Source organism: Lactuca serriola, chromosome 5 (genome assembly GCF_051521515.1).
Source record: "Lactuca serriola cultivar US96UC23 chromosome 5, Lser_US96UC23_V15, whole genome shotgun sequence".
Lineage (NCBI taxonomy): Eukaryota > Viridiplantae > Streptophyta > Magnoliopsida > Asterales > Asteraceae > Lactuca > Lactuca serriola.
The window spans coordinates 169610964-169627934 of NC_136412.1; the positions used below are offsets into that span (position 1 = coordinate 169610964).

Here is a 16971-nt window from a genome sequence, read left to right on the forward strand (position 1 = left end):
ACTGCCTTAGACTCATTTATAAGTGTGTTAGGGACATGAAATCAAGCAAAAACCACCCAAGTTTGGGAGTTCACGGCCCAAGAGTTTCTTAAGCCGTAAACTCCAAATTCAAGCTCCAAATGTTGCTTTTAGGGCACCTAAAGCATTGGACATTTACTAGGAATTGTTCCCACTTAAATCAAGGACCAAAGCACATCATAATCACCTACCAAAGTGATTTTACGGCCAAGACATGGTTCTTGGGTCGTAAGCATGAAAGAAGGGCACCACAGTGTGCCTAATGTCTTCATATGCTTGGGATAAAAGCCTAGAGCCTATACCACATGTGCAAGAGACTTGAAAACAACAAAAACACCATTCCAAGGGAGTTTACGGCCGTAAACTCCAAAGGAAATGGCCATGGGGCCGTAAACTCCTCTAAGGAGTGTTTTTATGCCTAAAACCCTTCCAAGAATTTAACCACCAAGTTAGAATAATTCTAGGAATCATTTGGAACTTCAAAACACACCATACCCCCATGGTTGGGAGTTTACGGCCGTAAACTCAAGAGTTTACAACCGTAAACTCCATGTGTGATGGTATATGGGGAGTAAACTCATATATGGGGTCCTTTGGAACCCTAAACACAAGTGCCTTGTCCCACAATAGCTTATATGCAATCCTTAGGGCTTAAAACACTTATATAAAGTGTTTATTATGTCTAGGATGTCTTAACATTATCAATTAGTAATTTGAGACTAATTGAGTGCATATATGTGTGATTATATGTTCATTAGGATCGTAGTGTGTGTACAAGTCCTCGCTTGACACCTAGCAATCCTATACCGTTCAGTTCATCCCAATCACCAACTACAGGTGAGTTCATACCCCTAATCAATGTTTTAAATGATTTTAAATGCTTTAATGGGGGGGGAATACAAGTAGAAACAAACATGTTATTAAATCATTGATATGTATTTTATAACTGTGTTTGTCATTTAACAGATTTCACATACTACAAAATGTGATGCATGAAATGGTTTTAAATCTTAAAAATACGTTGGTATCAAATGTTTTACTTTTGAAATGGTTATTAAAATGACATCAAGTCATTGTTAATTATTGTTCAAAACCCATAAGATGTCTTACAAAACCATTTTTACATTCTTGAACTAAACTATGCATATACACTTATATTCTTATATATGTATTGATGTTATAGTTTACACCTTTCATTTAGTTTCCCACACCCTTGAGTAGTAAGAGTGTATAAACCTACTTGAACAACCAATTACCTTTCAGTAAATTATCATAGGGATAATTTGTATATATCAAACATAATTCCTATTACAAGGAATCACACAGGAGTCAGTTCATTCATGAGTCTATACCAGTACATTACCTGATACATGAGTACATTTACATTTGAGTACATGATACATGAGTACGTTTACATATACTTACATGATACATGAACACGCTTACATGAACACATTACATGAGTACCTTTACGTAGATACATTTTCCTGTGTATATTAATATGAATACTTGTATCTCGAATTGCGAGGATGATTTATTAGTACCTTCTGTGTAAATCTTCCTGCATATCCCTAGTACCTCGGGATATCTAGACAGGACCCTATCCCTAGTACCTCGGGATACCTAGACGGGCCCCTATCCCTAGTACCTCGGGATATACGGACGGGACTAACCATTCCGGAACCCATCTGTTAGCAACAGTGGGTGATGAACATCTATGGATGCCTACGGTTATTACTTATACTAGGAGTACCTTTCCAGGGACTAACCCTTCCTCTGCCCTGTTGCTGCTACAGAGGACAATTGGACAATCTTCGTATGTTCATTAGGTTATATACATCGTGTTAGCCCTAGTACCTCGGGATAACACTTACATTAGTAATTTTTCCTGTTTACTTTATTTTGTGATATACTCACATAAACGATGAGTTAGACTAATTACTATTTGTAGTAGTCAAAAAGAAGGAAAAACTATATTGTCCTTACAAAACATTCGGGTCTTGGTAGAAGACTACATTGTCATAACAAAACATTCAGGTCTTAGTAGAAGACTACATCTCAAACTGATAGAAGATAAGGGATTTTCTAGGGGTTTTTCATACTTACATCAACATTTTCTTTTAAAGGTTTACATGGCCTTCATAACAGATTTTCATAAGCAAGACAATGACACTTAAATACTTATGAATTCACCAGCTTTAAAGCTGATACTTTCTTTCAACATAACTTGTATTCTCAGGTCAACAGTAGACAGGTACGATGGCCAGGTTTTGAGAAGATGGAGTAGACAAGTCTCGTCTTTTATTTTGATTGTATATTTTGGTTTCTTACTACAATGAAAGAACACACATGTATTAAAACTTTACTTATAATGCAATGGATGTTGTTGTTGCTTGTTTATTATATTACACTGTTGTGATACTGTACATGACGTCCTCCACCCCTGAACGTTTCCGCCGTTCGTGGTTTTGGGGTGTGACAACACCTCCCTTAGAGATTCGTCAAAAAAATCCATGAGCATAACCATTGAACGATATCTTTTTGGGCATGTTGAAAATTATCCTAGATGTTTCCACCTTCATTTGAATTGTCCTAACTCACGCAGATAAAAAAAACAAATGCGCCATAGCTGAAAAATCATGTATAACCACAACACTCACATTCTCTCTATCTCTCTCAACTTAACAGAAAACAAACCATAGAGCCCATTCAATTGTTTAAAAGTTACTTAATTCATCCTTATAATGTTACAATTTAACCCTTTATCTTATGTAAAAAGTTATAAATTTATCTTTTTACATTTTTAATTTCTAACTTATACATTTTTGAAATTTTCACTTGTAAGCTTATTTTTTGTAAATATATTATCAAAACTTTATATTTAACAAGTTATATTGTTAAATAGATATCATTAATACCTCGAAATCAATAATAGTATTGCATCTTCTACTCTAATAAATGAAAGGTTTTTTTTGTAACATGCCACATTCTCATTCAAATTGTCAAATGTCATTTTATGGTTATTTTGAATTAATTTTTTTTTCACATTTCATTTTATGGGTTATTCTATCTTAATAAATTTCACATAATACTTTAATATAATAATTACAATAAATCTACTCTAATAAATGAATGTTTTTTTTTGTCACATGTCACATTCTCATTCAATTTGTCAAATGTCATTTTTATGATTATTTTAAATTAATTTCTTTTCCACATGTCATTTTATGGGTTATTCTATTTTAATAAATTCCACATAATACTTTAATATAATAAATACAATAAATATAGTAATAAATAAATATCAATTTTATTAATGGACTTGCCTTTTTATTTCAAAATTTCCAAATTAAAGTTCATTAGTTTATTTTGTTTATTTATTTAAATTTAAAAGATAAAAAAAATCAATTTTAATAATTCATTATTTTTCTTATTTTCTTATAAATCCAAAGTTCTTAAATATTTAGACCTTTATATTTAATCATTTTTAATTAACTCATGTAATGCATGGGTCTTACACCTAGTATTATTATAAGTACTAGGTATGAGACCCATGTATTACATGAGTTTATTTTAAAAAAAAAAAAACTAAATATAAAATTCTAAGCATTTAAAAAGTATGAATTTATAAGAAAAATAAGAAAATATTGAATTATAAAAATTAAAATGTTTTTTTTCTCTTTTAAATTTAAACAAATAATTTACATAAATAAATAAAGAAAATTAATGAATCTTTAATTTGGTAATTTTGAAATTAGAAGGAAAGTTCATTAATGAAATTGATATGCATTTATTATTGAATATAAATATTATCTACAATTTAATAAAATGAAAAAAAAAAACATAAAATGACATATGGAATAAAAATTAATTTAAAATAACCACAAAATTATATGTGGCAAAATAAATGAGAATTTGACATGTGGCAAAAAGATCTTTATTTATTAGGGAGGATATAATACAAGAAGAGAAATTAAATATCCTTCTACCATTTGTTCCTACTTTTCCTCCTACCATATCAAATGTTGACAAGTGGATTAAATGATTATTAATTTCATTGTCTAATTAAAAGTGACACATGTCAACATTTGATATGGTAGGAGGAAAAGTAGGAACAAATGATAGGAGGATATTTAATTTCTCATACAAGAAATAAACACATAATTTACATTACATTTATAATATTCATAAATAAAACTCATTCAATTAGGAATAGATTAGGATAATGAGATAATGTTTTCAAAAACGATTTGCATGGTATTTTTACTATTAAATTTCCGATCCGATTCTGTTTTTTAACCCGGTTTTGTAGAACTTGACATGTGTTAGAACCGATACCGGTTTTTCTAAAAGTGAAGAACCAATAGCCAAGTCTTATTACTAAATTCGGTTCGGTTTCGACGGTTCTAAAGTTGATCCCTACTTTTTCTTTTTATCAATTTTTGGACAAGCTTTAAATAGTTGAAAGTTTTATTTTAGTTTAATTATTTAAAAAAAATTGTCTCATGGAGTTGATATTTGATTTTATTTGACTATTTGTTTTAATTTGTTTGGTATCCGCTTTAACCACTAAAACAACAAACGGAATAAAAAGAAACGAATCAAACTGAATCTTATTTGGTTTTGGTTATTTGGTTTTGGTTACTTATAACTTAAAATTGTTAAAAAAACCGATTAACTCGAACCGATTAATATCCCTATCAACACTACGTGTCAGTGTTATAAATATACATGTTTTTAACATTGTTACAAGAAAACACCAATTTACACAAATAGACATGTTTCACTTGTAAGAAACTGAATTTGTTTATGCTTGTTACATGTTTTACATGTCGACACCAATTTGTTTCGAGTAGACAACACAAATCTCATATCATATTCGTATGTGTACCAAATTACAGGATCTACTTACACAGAGAACTAGTCCAATATCCTATGCTTTCATTTGTCTTACTTTTCATAATTTAGGGAAAAGGAGGGACTAGTCCTTATATCGTAACTCCTAACAAAAACCAAGCAGTCAAGCCTTCAAAACAAGAAAGTAGATCAATGGGTGCTTGTAGCCCACCAATTTCCCATCTTCTTCCCAACCCCAACAAAACCCTAATCACTGTAAACAAAAGGAAGCCCTTGTTCATCATCGTTTCCTCATCTTCGAAGCCCCAATTAACAATACAAAGGAGACAATTACTGTTGCTTTCTCTTCCAATTTCAATCACAACGATTCAGCTGAGTTGCTATTCGGGTTCAGCTGTTGCAGCGTCTATTTTCGATCCGGTTACGGATGCCGAGAGAGCTGCGAGCTCGGAGGTATCCCGGAGAGTGGCGGAAGCGGTGGAGCTTCTTGAGAAAGGCAGGGAATTTCAGGCCCAGGGTGATTATGTCCAAGCTCTCAAATACTTTACACGGGTATATAATAGTTCTTTCACTTTAGTAAAATAAAATCAAAGATGCATTTATAAATGCAAAAAATTGAAATTACAATGTTATAATTGGGTATAATTCACAGAAGAAGTATAATGCAAAAAAACTGAAAGTATAATTCAGTTCTAGAATGAAATGAAAGTAGGATGCTATAATATACAAGTAAATAAATAAGTGAATTTGGATTGGGAACATTATTTCATTCAGAGAACCAAATTAGGAAGTGTTTAATTTTTTTGGAAAATAGTGAGTAACTAAAAATGGTAATTGTTGAGATATGTGTGATGTCGCATGTTGTAATTAGTAGCTATTGGTGTTGGTCTACAAGATTTGATATTCTAGTAAGGGTATTTTTGGTATTTGATAAATAGTTGAAGAATTACATTAAACATTTGTCAAAGTCAGACTTGTAATTTAAATGGAATTTGATTTAGAAGGGTTGTTTAGGAATGTACCAAATAATCAAATCATTTCCAATAAATTATGTGTCAAACCAAATGTTCTAATTTCTTTGACTATATAGAGTGCTTTGATGCTGTTTTATGTCCATAATATTCATTTCATTTTTCTTATATTGAAGTGTATTGCTGTTATTTGAATAGTAATGAGACATTTTCATTTATCAAAATATGAGATTGGATTTCTTTTTATTATTGTAAACAAAAAATAAACTTAATACACTTGTGGTATTTAAACCTACAACCCATAGGTTGTAAAACTTTACATGATGCCATTAGGCCATAGGCCTTTTGGTTTCTTTATATCATTTCTTTGAAGGGTATTTTAGGTATTTGCTTAGTAAGCAAACTTTCCCGTTAAAGCATATGTCAAATCAAACATTGTAACCTATAATCTCGTTTTACTATTCAAAAGACTATTTCCGAAACATTTTTTTAAAGAAGAAACACTCATATAGTCATATAAGGATATCTGGATTAAGGTCTGATTCTTTTCTTTTCTCATTAAGTCATATGTATGGATAAAGTGTTGAATGGATAAAAGATGTGAGAAAAAGCTGAATGAAGACTTTTTCTTTTTTGTATCGAATGAACTGTCTGAATGAGAGTAAATGACCCTTTTACCACATTTGTCTAAAAGTGATACTAAGAATTCATTTATGAAGGGTATTTCAGACATTTTTAATTTCCTAATTTTTAGGTTGTAAGAGAATACAAAGACTTTGCTCTTTCAGAGTACGCAAGAGTTGGTAGAGCATTAGCCTTATATGAAGTTGGAGACAAAAACGAAGCAATTGCAGAAATGGAGGATGTTTCCATTTCTTTAAAAGGAAGTCCAGGTAATAAATCAAAATCTAAATTATCACTGTGTGTGTGTATTAGTGTGTGTATTAATATTCCGTATCTATGTTTATTGATTACAGAAGTGCATGCAGCTCTAGCAGCAGCATTATACTCTGATAAGCATGCACCTGTGCTTGCTGAAAACCAGTTCACAATAGCAACTCTTCTTGATCCAAAATATACGGATCTTGGATATGTAAAAGATACAAAGCATTGGCCTCCAAGTTTGGTTCAATCTTTACAAGATTTTATTACATTATCTTAAGGTGATACACACACTACAATATAATATATATATATTATAGTATTTCATTCGATACAAGAACATGAAGCATACAAAAATATACGTGTATATGTCCTTGTTTTGTGCAATTTACTATTTCATATATTAGAGTTAGGAATGAACATGATTGAATAGGTTGTACTGTGTTTGACATGCATTGGACTGGGACTGATATCAATGGGGATAAAAACTGCAATTTTTTTGTTACACCCAAAAAAGTGGGACCTGGATGTACAAAAGACGTTAATGCCCTCGTCATCCTCATTGTTATTATTAGCCATTTAGCCCTAGAAAGTTTGTCTGGTTGTGTTTGATTAACAAATGCAGCATAGAGCTATTTTGTAGGGCTATTATTATTTATTAATGATGAGGATGTGGAGGGCATTAACGTCTTTTGCACAGATGAGAAATCGAGAGCGAGTAAAAAGTTTCAGTTTTTGTCCATATACATCGGTTCCATTTTCAGTCTTATTGATTAAATTTCAATCACTTTTTCTTTGCAAAGTTGGAATTCTATAACATGAAAAGAAAGTAAAGAAGTGCATTTTTAACCTTTACATTCTAGTATGTGTCTATAACTGAAGGAAATATATAAGTTGTTATTATTCATCTATATTTTTTTTTTTTAAATTCTGTGATTAGGTAATTTTTGTAATTTGGTTAGATCTCAGTTAGTAGATCATAGTAAACCTTTGGCTTTTTGTATTCTGCCTTGCACAATGCCTGCAAAGACCATTTTAAATAAGTTTTTTAGGTATTAAATAAACAATTATGATATAATTAATATCTCTACAGAGAATACCAACAAACCTCCATTGCATAGGCTATCTGTATCAACATATCTTCAGACCAATGTTTTCCAATAAATTGAATGCCAATGGGCAATCCAAGTTTGTCATATCCAATCTATCATAAACTTTTAAAAGTCAGATATATGCAAAAAAAATAGCAATGTACTTTTATTTATTTGTTTATTATAGCATTCTATTTCTAATAAAGTGGGAAAAAGTGAAAGTATGTTGTTATATTTTGTATTAAAAAAATGAAAGTATGTTGCTAATTCCTGTATAGCATACCGGCACAGTGACAGCTGGAAGTCCTAGAAAGTTTCCAGCTATAGAATATCGAACGAGTGAAGCTGAGAGAAAGAGAGAGTGGATTATGTTAAAATTAAATACAAATATGAAAAATCAAAAAAGAAAAAAGAATTAATTAAAAATACCTCCATTGACGTAGTCGAGTTCACCGGTTTTCTTAACATCATCCTTTATTTCATATGCTGTTATGCTATCGAGAACGATAAAGAAATAATTTTCAAACGTTACAAATAGTCAAATTCAATGATTATATTATACAAACAGAACAGAACAGTTGTACTGTATTTGACATTCATTGGATTAGGACTGTGACTGATGTTGATGGAACAAAAGTGGTAGTTCTTCTGTTCCACCTAAAAACATGGAATAAGGTGTGACAGGGAGTTGCTATCGTTCAAAAGACGTAAATGCCCTTCTTATCCTCATCATCGAAAATTGCCCTAAAAAGATTTTCCTTTTTTTTCAATAGATGGATTCAAGGTAAGAGACTATACCCGACTGTAGGTGTAACGATGACATCAGCCATACCAAATATCTTTTCATGAATCTTCATTTGACGATTCCTGCATTAAAAAGTGTAGAAGAAAACTTTTTTATTTTAATGAAAAAAATGGGATCATTGAAAGGTTAATCAACAAAAATAGTATACCTTATGCGTTGTGCTTGTAAGTAATCCCTACTACTGAAAGCTCCGTATACAGAAAGTGCTACTCTTACATCAGATCCAGATTCCGACTTATCACTGATTCAAATTCCATTCATAATTTCAGCATTTGGTACATTTTGTATTTAGATATATAGATAATTTAATTATGTGTGTATTTTAATTTTTAAGTACGTACAATTTTTCCAAATAATGAGCAAAAGAAGCTGCACATTCTGAACCTATAGTTACATAATGTGCCAAACGCATCGCCTCTATATCTGGTATAGTCACTTCCACAGTCTTAAACAAAAGAAAAAGAAGAGATATAGTCAACTACTATAATAGAAAGGGCTAAATGCAAGAAATAACAATGTACTTTCATTATTTCATATAACATTGTACTTTGAAAAATCTACCCAATTATAATATCATCAACTTTTTCTTATTCCAGCTGTGAAACTTGCTTTGTATTTAAATTCATTTGCTATAATTCAATATATATTTTTTTCAAAATACAATTTTGTAATAGGAATAAATAAAAATAGGATGATATAATAAGCACATCAATTACAATACCTTGCTATTTCTTGCATTTAACCCTAATATAAATAACATGTTTTGCATGTAAATGATGTTGCTATAATTCGGTATAAATAACTGTTGTGTATTCCTATTTCTTGTACATGTTTAGCGAATAGTTGATTTAAATACCTGCCATCCGTAGCATTTATAGAGATTATCTAGAGCAGTTAAACAGCATATTCTGATGTCATCACTGCAGTCATTAAACCACTGGCATATAAAAAGCAGAAAAACCGATGTTAAAAGCACAATTTATACAAAAGAAAAGTGTTAAAAAAAAAAAAATTAATGGTGTATGATTAAGAACCTCTTTAGATTTTGCGAGCTTGATGGACATCTGGTTAGAAGGCTTTAGCATGGGGAGGTATAGTTTAGGCTGCTGATTCTAACAAGAGTAAATAAATATTCTTAATTTAATCTGTTAGGACAAGCTTTCTAGGGCTATTTTCAATAACGAGGATGTTGAGGGCGTTCATGTCTTTTTGCACAAGCAAAAGATTTAGAGCGAGAGAAAGTCATTGTCCCACCTTTTTTGGTGGGGATGTAAAATTAAAATTTTGTCCGATTGACATCAGTTCCAGTCCCAGTCCAATACAGGCTAAACACAGTACAAAGTCTTTACAGTACCATAGTTGGTTGTTGTGCTTCAGCTCCTCCGCTCACTGCAGCATAACTGAAAACAGTGAAAGTTGTGTGTAAGTTGCAACAAAAAAAAGATCAAATTATATATATATATATATATATATATATATATATATATATATATATATATATATGAAGTACTGACACGATCAACGAATCCTCAACTGTGCCTGCTAGTATCCCAACCATTCCAACTGTCCAGTTCCAAGGAATAACCCTAAAAAGAAAAGATTATGATTATTAATTTATAAATTAAGAGGAAAAGACAAATTAGACCAATCCTCCTAAGGTTTTTACAAGATTTAGGCAAAAAGTTGGGGCTCTACAGAAATAGCCATAAATTCGCAGGTATAATACACTGAAATGGCAATATAGACTACAAAATGGGTCTGATGGGCCCGTGAGTTGCCACCTGTATGCTGTATACTAGGTGTGAGCCTCATGTATTACATGGGTGTATTTAAAACAATTAAATATGTATAAACATTTGAGAAATTTGAATTTATTAGAAAAATGACAAAATATTGAATTACTAAAAATAAAGTATTTTTTTTTCTCTTTTAAATTTAAACAAATCATTTAGATAAAATAATCAAAGCAAATTAATGAGATTTTATTATGAAAATTTGAAATTATAAGGAAAGTCCATTAATGAAATTGATATATATTTATTATTAAATTTAAATACCATATAAAATTTAATAAAATAGGAAAACCACAAAATTACATATGGAATAAAAATTAATTCAAAATAACCACAAAATGACATGTGGCAAAATGAATAAGAATGTGACAAGTGGCAAAAAAAACCTTCATTTATTAGAGAAGATAAGTCGTTTTTTTTATTCTTATTTTTTTTTTTTTGGTAAAGCTCTCTCATTTTAGCACTTCATTCGAACAATATCAAACTATCTATTTGCTATGAAAATGTTCTTTTAAGATTCCCACCATAAAAAAAGCTAACAACAATGTTTTTTCGACAAAAATCCTATGATTTTTGCATGTGTGAAATAATTTCGCACGTCAAACCTTCATAACTGCAAAATCTGTGAATTTTTTAACTATTAATTTTTTTTTTTCTTTTTTGTATTTTTACATGTCAAAACTATAATACAATTTTTTTTTTGTGAAAATGATCTTTGAAGACTTATATCAAAAAAGTTCAAAAAGAAAATGTTTTCTTTATAGGTCCCAAATTTCGCAAGTTAGATATGTGCAATTCTTTGAATTTTGTATTTTGTTTTTCACAGGTCAAACCTGTGAAAAAAATATTAAATTTATTTTTCTTTAAAGCCATGTAGTTTGGTGATTTCGTGAGTAATTTTGCAATTGAGATCTGTGAAATTGGTGGTTATTTCAGAAAACCCTTAACCTTTGCCTAAATACTGGAAAAAGATTATGAAAATTAGGTGATTTTTTTCGCATTAATTAATTACTTAATTTGTTAATTAATTAAGTTTCCTTAGATATGAAATACCAACCCAGAGTATGGTATGCGACCAAAAGATGGTTTTAAACCAACAACACCACAGAGAGCAGCCGGCATTCTCACCGATCCTACACAAGGAAAACAAATCATCTTTTGTGTGATAAATGTCTGATACATACACATCATATGTATCAGACTTATCGGTATTGATGTGTCTGATCTGTTTATCAGACACACAGTGTATCAGTATAATGTATAATGTCCTGATACAATATCTATCACGCATAAATACATTATTTTATTTACCTCCCCCATCAACACCAAGGGCTACAGGGCATAGCCCTGCACAAACAACAGCAGCAGATCCACTAGATGAACCACCAGAGATTCTGTTCGGATCATATGGATTCCGGGTTGTCCTGCATTATTCAGAACGAAATTAAAAAAAAAAAAAAAAAAAAAAAAAAAAAAAAAATGATGAGTTTATAATTTTTATTTTTACAAATTTTAGGAAATTGTTTTTTTTTTTTTATTGTACCCATAATGTGGGTTGATTCCACTGGTTCCTGCCCCGAGCTCATGCATATTTGTTTTTCCCACAAGAATGGCACCACATGATCTGAGTCGCTTAACACAACAAGCATCTTCTTTGCAAGGTCTTACCTTATGCAACCACTTTGAACCCCCTGTAATGAATAATAATAATAGTAATAGCATAAAAATTCACATGAAAGGAGATGATATTTTTATAATGAGGATGAGGAGGGCATTTACGTCTTTAAACATCTATCGCACCTTTTTAGGTGGTCTTGTCATGGATAATCTTTCTAGGGCTATTTTCAATTATAAGGATGACAAGGCAAGTATGTTTTAGCAAATTCGAGATTCCAGATTGACATCAGTCACAATCCAATGCATTTTTAGGCGGGACAACTTTTGTCTGATTGTCGACATCAGTCACAATCCAATGCATGTCAAACACAGTATAAAGTGTTTTACCTGTTGTTGGATATGGCATACAATCTATTTCGTCTTTAACAGCAATCGGGACTCCATCTAGTATTGAAATCGGTTCACCTGTATACATCAACAATAAACTTGAATTAGCAACAAAATTTTCATTTACTCGTATTTATGATACGTTTTTCTATCTAGATTCGTAAAATAAATTGTAATTTTTGTTCCATTGACATCAGTAACCAACATAACATGTTTACTCATCTCCTCTTATACATAACAAACAATACCTAAAGATTTAACATTTAGCAATCTAACAATTAATTACCTCTCTCATACCGAAGAGTTGACTCGGTAGCTTGCTTTAGAATATCACGAGATTCATAATTAATGAAAAATGACATATCCGTCCCTGGAGCAGAAGATTGCATGACTGCTGATACCAACCGCTCTGCAACCTAAAAACAAATAAATAATGTAACAAGTTAAAAAATGGACCCGGTCAAATGTGGTCAACTTTAGTTATAAGAATTTCCATAATAATACCATGAGAGGGGTTATTTTTTGCGATTTATATGCTCTTGAATAATCCATTATTGTCCAACGGTGAAAACTTTCATCCAAACTTTTGTCTAAAAACTGTAAACATTCCTTAGCCTGTTGAACTTGTTCTGCTGGAGTCAAACCTGAGTCTAAGCATTTTGATTCTTCACATTGTTTAACATCTGCATTAAGAATTAAGCATTTGTTTATAGGGTTCTAAATGCAAATTATAGCAATGTGCTTTCATATATTTGTGTATTATAGCATCAAAGTGCCATTTTTTTTCTTGTTAGAGCATTGTATTTCCGAAAAATTTTCTTACCAAGGCATTGCTGTTTGAAAATCTACCCAATTATATCATTACACTTTCAAAGAAAAAAAAAGTTGTTATAACTGTGAGATTGTTTTTAAAAGTATAATGTTGTAATAGGCAAAATGAAATTAGTAGGTTGTTATAATAAAGAAACGAATGGAAGATTTGAATTTATAAAATCATAAGGTTAATTAGATGATGGTATGAAATATGAAGCTGACCTTCATAAGGCTGAAAAGGAACATATAAAGGTGATTCATCCAATACTGCAAATGAAACAAGCTGCAGAAAAACGAAAGTGTGACTTTAAATGAACACGGGTCACATTGACTTTAAAATATAAGTCATTTCGATTATTTTGTTACCATAAAATATTAAAGAGAAATTAAATATCCTCCTACCATTTGTTCCTACTTTTTCTCCTACCATATCAAATGTTGACAAGTGGATTAAATGATTATTAATTTCATTAAATGTCTAATTATTTGTTGTTTTAAGTTTGTTCCATGGATCATTCCTTGATGAGAGGCTGTTACTCTTGGAACAAAAAGATTATATCAATATTTGAAAAAAAAAATGACGATCTAAAGGTGGAAAATATGATTTAAACATGAGAAAAATCTAAATTTAGTTTAATTTTCTAATCATTTGCTACAAATTAGCCAAAAAAATTAACACATGACCAAAATAGCCACTAAATTTGCAGTGGTTCTTATTGGGCTGTGATCTCATGAGCCCATAGTAAGTATTGAAGGTTGTAAAAAAAGTTATTATTATTTTTACATTTTCATTGAGTCAAGCAAAAATTCTTCTACCCCAATAGTGTTTATGTAACGGAGTATAATTTTTATGAAACCACATAAAGTTTAATCTCATATGAGTTATAGAGGAAATCATCTGTGATTTCCTATAAATATATGCGAATCTTCTAGCTCTTATGGGATTTCATCTAACTTTAAATAGGAATGTAAATATATCCAAGATTTGAACTAGAGACCTCCCTTATGGGGATCCCTAATCTTATCCAGTGAGTCATCAAGGTGATTAGACGATTATGCTAAATTGTCTTTTTCTCTTTTAATAACGATGATAATATCAAGTCTTAGATGTTACTTGCAACAAGAATTATGGGAGACAAGATTTAAGTAATTTGATTCTTGTTATTATCAAAGGTGGTGACATTGGTCTTTCCAATACGAAAATCACATTTTAATGTCTTTCACTCATCTTTTTCATATTGAAATGTTTTTATAAATTAAAGTTTCCATAAATAGAAAGATGGAACATAAAATCAGTAGAAAAACAAACCAAAAATATGACTTTGATACCACCCAATTTCAGGAATTATGATGTTATGAGATTTGTTTGTAAATGTTGTGGACCCACTCTTACGTAGCAATAAGATGCACCAACGTCAGTTTGTTACGCTCTTCACTTTATTTATTATTTTTTTTATATTAGGTGTGAAATCCGTATACTATACGGGTTGATTAAAAAAATTATATATAAAAATATAAAATTTAAATATATTTTTTTAAAGAAAACATTAAATATCAAAGTGAAAACATTAAATATTTTTAAAATAAAATTTCAAAATATATAAACAAACAGAATGATGAATAAATAAATAATTTAATTTATATTAATAAAACAAACTACAGAAAAATAATTATATTTTGGTCATATAACATTTTTTTAGTTTGTCAATAAAAAACAACAAAGTTTGATTATTTTTTTTTATGTAGACCATTTTGCCTTAAAATGACAATAAACTTTAAAAGAAACATGTCAATTTTAAATTATATATATTGAAGGAAACATATTAAAATTTAAAAATATAAGGAAACAAATTAATGACACATTAATTACTTTCTATAACCTAAAATTTAGATAGTTCATTAAGAAAATCAAAAATTACCACAAAATGACAAGTGAAAATTAATTTCTAAGAATTAACCACAAAATTACATGTGTCTAAATACATAAGAAATTAATAAATGGCAAAAAATTCTTTATTTATTAGAAATGATTACTTCCCTTTATTTTTGAAAAGGTTAATTGCAAAAAGTACAACATATTTACATCAATTTTTAAAGGGATTCATATAATATATTTCTTTTAACTATTCAACAAAATTAACAAAATATCATTTTTTTTATCATTCTATGTAAATGAATTAACAATATAGATCAAACAAACCTACCATATATATATATATATATATATTAAAACTTTATGATAACAATGTAAAAGGTTTTGAGCTTTTTCTTTGATCAATATTTTAGGTTTATAATTTTATTTATGACCATTTCCATACACTTACACTAAAATAAATACTTAGTGATGATTTTAAAAATATATATCGAAAACTAAAAATATATCAAAACATATGTCAAATCACTCTTATTTTGACGGTCAAACCACTCTTATTTGATTATGAAGAAAAAAGATTTTTCTTAAATCAAGCATTCTATTTTACAAAAAGGCTAAAAGAAGAAAATATAAATGGTTAGATGTGAGAAACACTCATTGCATAGTTTAATTTAATTAATGTCTGTTAAGTGTTAACACGTCACTTATTTTAAAATAATAGAAGTTTCAATGTTATTTTTAATAAAAAAAAATGTTGTGTACAAATCAGTTTGTTTAGTTATATATCTAAAAATCTAATTTAATAACAAAAAAAACTGAAATTATTTATAAATCAAAACAAATTTATATACCAATAGTAGAAAATATCAAATTATCAATATTTTAATTTTGCTCCCAAAATTTTTTCTTAGGTCCATCCAACCATTGTATATTACTAGGCGGCCTACTTTAAAGAAATACCAACTTTTATTCATAGATTTCTTATCAGTTAATCAATATTTACGCTAGAAACTGGGTGGAAATTCTCGTAGATATCTATAATTACTAGACAAGATTATTTATTACAAAACAGAAAATTAAATAAATAAATAAAAATCAATCGAGTAACAATTCCATTGATCGAAGTCGATAATCATGGTTTCAAGGAGATCGAGACGAATTTGTGAATCTATAAGAAAAAAAATCCAAAATTAAAACCTGAAATCATACCTTCTGAATTCGATTGTTCTTCTTCAGGAAATACAGCAATACATCGCCGATGATCTTCATCTCCAGAAACCAAACGAATATCCTCGCAACAGTTCCAGCCATTCGAGGAGCTACAATCAACGTAAAGTTAAGCTTATCAATCTATACATACACATTATTGTGTAATTTCACACACGAATTATGTGTTTAACTATACATGATGAAATCTGTATATACATACACAGAGATATGTATCTTAGTATCTAGAGAGAGAGAGAGAGAGAGAGAGAGAGAGAGAGAGAGTAGAGAGAGAAATAAGAGAGAGATGAACTAAGGTGACCTTTGACGTCGGCATAGAGGTAGACTTCATCGCTGTGAGGGCTGAGATCGATTTCATTGACAGGTTTGTAAACGACGCCGTTATCCTTCAGAAACCCCATTTTCGTTGCTGGATTTCGATAGAGATTGTTGAGAAGAAGAAGACTTTGTAACTTGAGGCTTCAAATAAATTGTGTATTTATAGTATCGGTGAGTGTGTTTTTTGTAATTTTGTGCATGCACATGTCAAATAATATTACGTTTTCTTATTTATTAAATAACTATTTATACAATCATATATTATATTTTTGCATAGCATACTTTTTAAGTTGTTACATAAAGTTATTAATTAATGTAT

General features: G+C 29.9%; 2 protein-coding genes across 2 annotated transcripts; one reads left to right on the plus strand and one right to left on the minus strand.

Moving 5' to 3' along the window:
* Nucleotides 1–4894: 4894 nt before the first annotated feature.
* Nucleotides 4895–7148, plus strand: LOC145053243 (uncharacterized). Its single transcript, XM_079001246.1, has 3 exons — nt 4895–5427; nt 6601–6739; nt 6824–7148. Exons 1-3 carry the CDS (start codon nt 5068–5070, stop codon nt 7006–7008), a joined length of 684 nt encoding a protein of 227 aa, XP_078857372.1. The 5' UTR covers nt 4895–5067; the 3' UTR covers nt 7009–7148.
* A 132-nt stretch (nt 7149–7280) lies between these two features.
* LOC145053242 (fatty acid amide hydrolase-like) lies at nt 7281–16768 on the minus strand. Its single transcript, XM_079001245.1, has 20 exons — nt 16636–16768; nt 16317–16426; nt 13457–13517; nt 12926–13104; nt 12708–12837; nt 12422–12499; nt 11961–12108; nt 11729–11841; nt 11475–11550; nt 10139–10210; nt 9979–10024; nt 9659–9736; nt 9481–9561; nt 8966–9069; nt 8773–8865; nt 8618–8686; nt 8249–8313; nt 8103–8164; nt 7837–7932; nt 7281–7749 (listed from the first exon to the last, which is right to left on the minus strand). The coding sequence occupies exons 1-20, from the start codon at nt 16733–16735 to the stop codon at nt 7687–7689; spliced, it is 1824 nt and encodes a 607-aa protein (XP_078857371.1). The 5' UTR covers nt 16736–16768; the 3' UTR covers nt 7281–7686.
* Nucleotides 16769–16971: the final 203 nt, after the last annotated feature.

Bases quoted from the DNA above. Each gene is read 5' to 3' on its own strand.
- LOC145053243 (XM_079001246.1), top strand. From the start codon at position 5,068: ATGGGTGCTTGTAGCCCACCAATTTCCCATCTTCTTCCCAACCCCAAC. The intron at 5,428-6,600 runs GTATATAATAGT...CCTAATTTTTAG, and splicing joins CTCTCAAATACTTTACACGG to GTTGTAAGAGAATACAAAGA. The intron at 6,740-6,823 runs GTAATAAATCAA...TATTGATTACAG, and splicing joins TTCTTTAAAAGGAAGTCCAG to AAGTGCATGCAGCTCTAGCA.
- LOC145053242 (XM_079001245.1), bottom strand. From the start codon at position 16,735: ATGGGGTTTCTGAAGGATAACGGCGTCGTTTACAAACCTGTCAATGAA. The intron at 13,518-16,316 runs GTATGATTTCAG...GTTTTTCTGCAG, and splicing joins AGAACAATCGAATTCAGAAG to CTTGTTTCATTTGCAGTATT. The intron at 12,500-12,707 runs GTAATTAATTGT...TGATGTATACAG, and splicing joins AACTCTTCGGTATGAGAGAG to GTGAACCGATTTCAATACTA.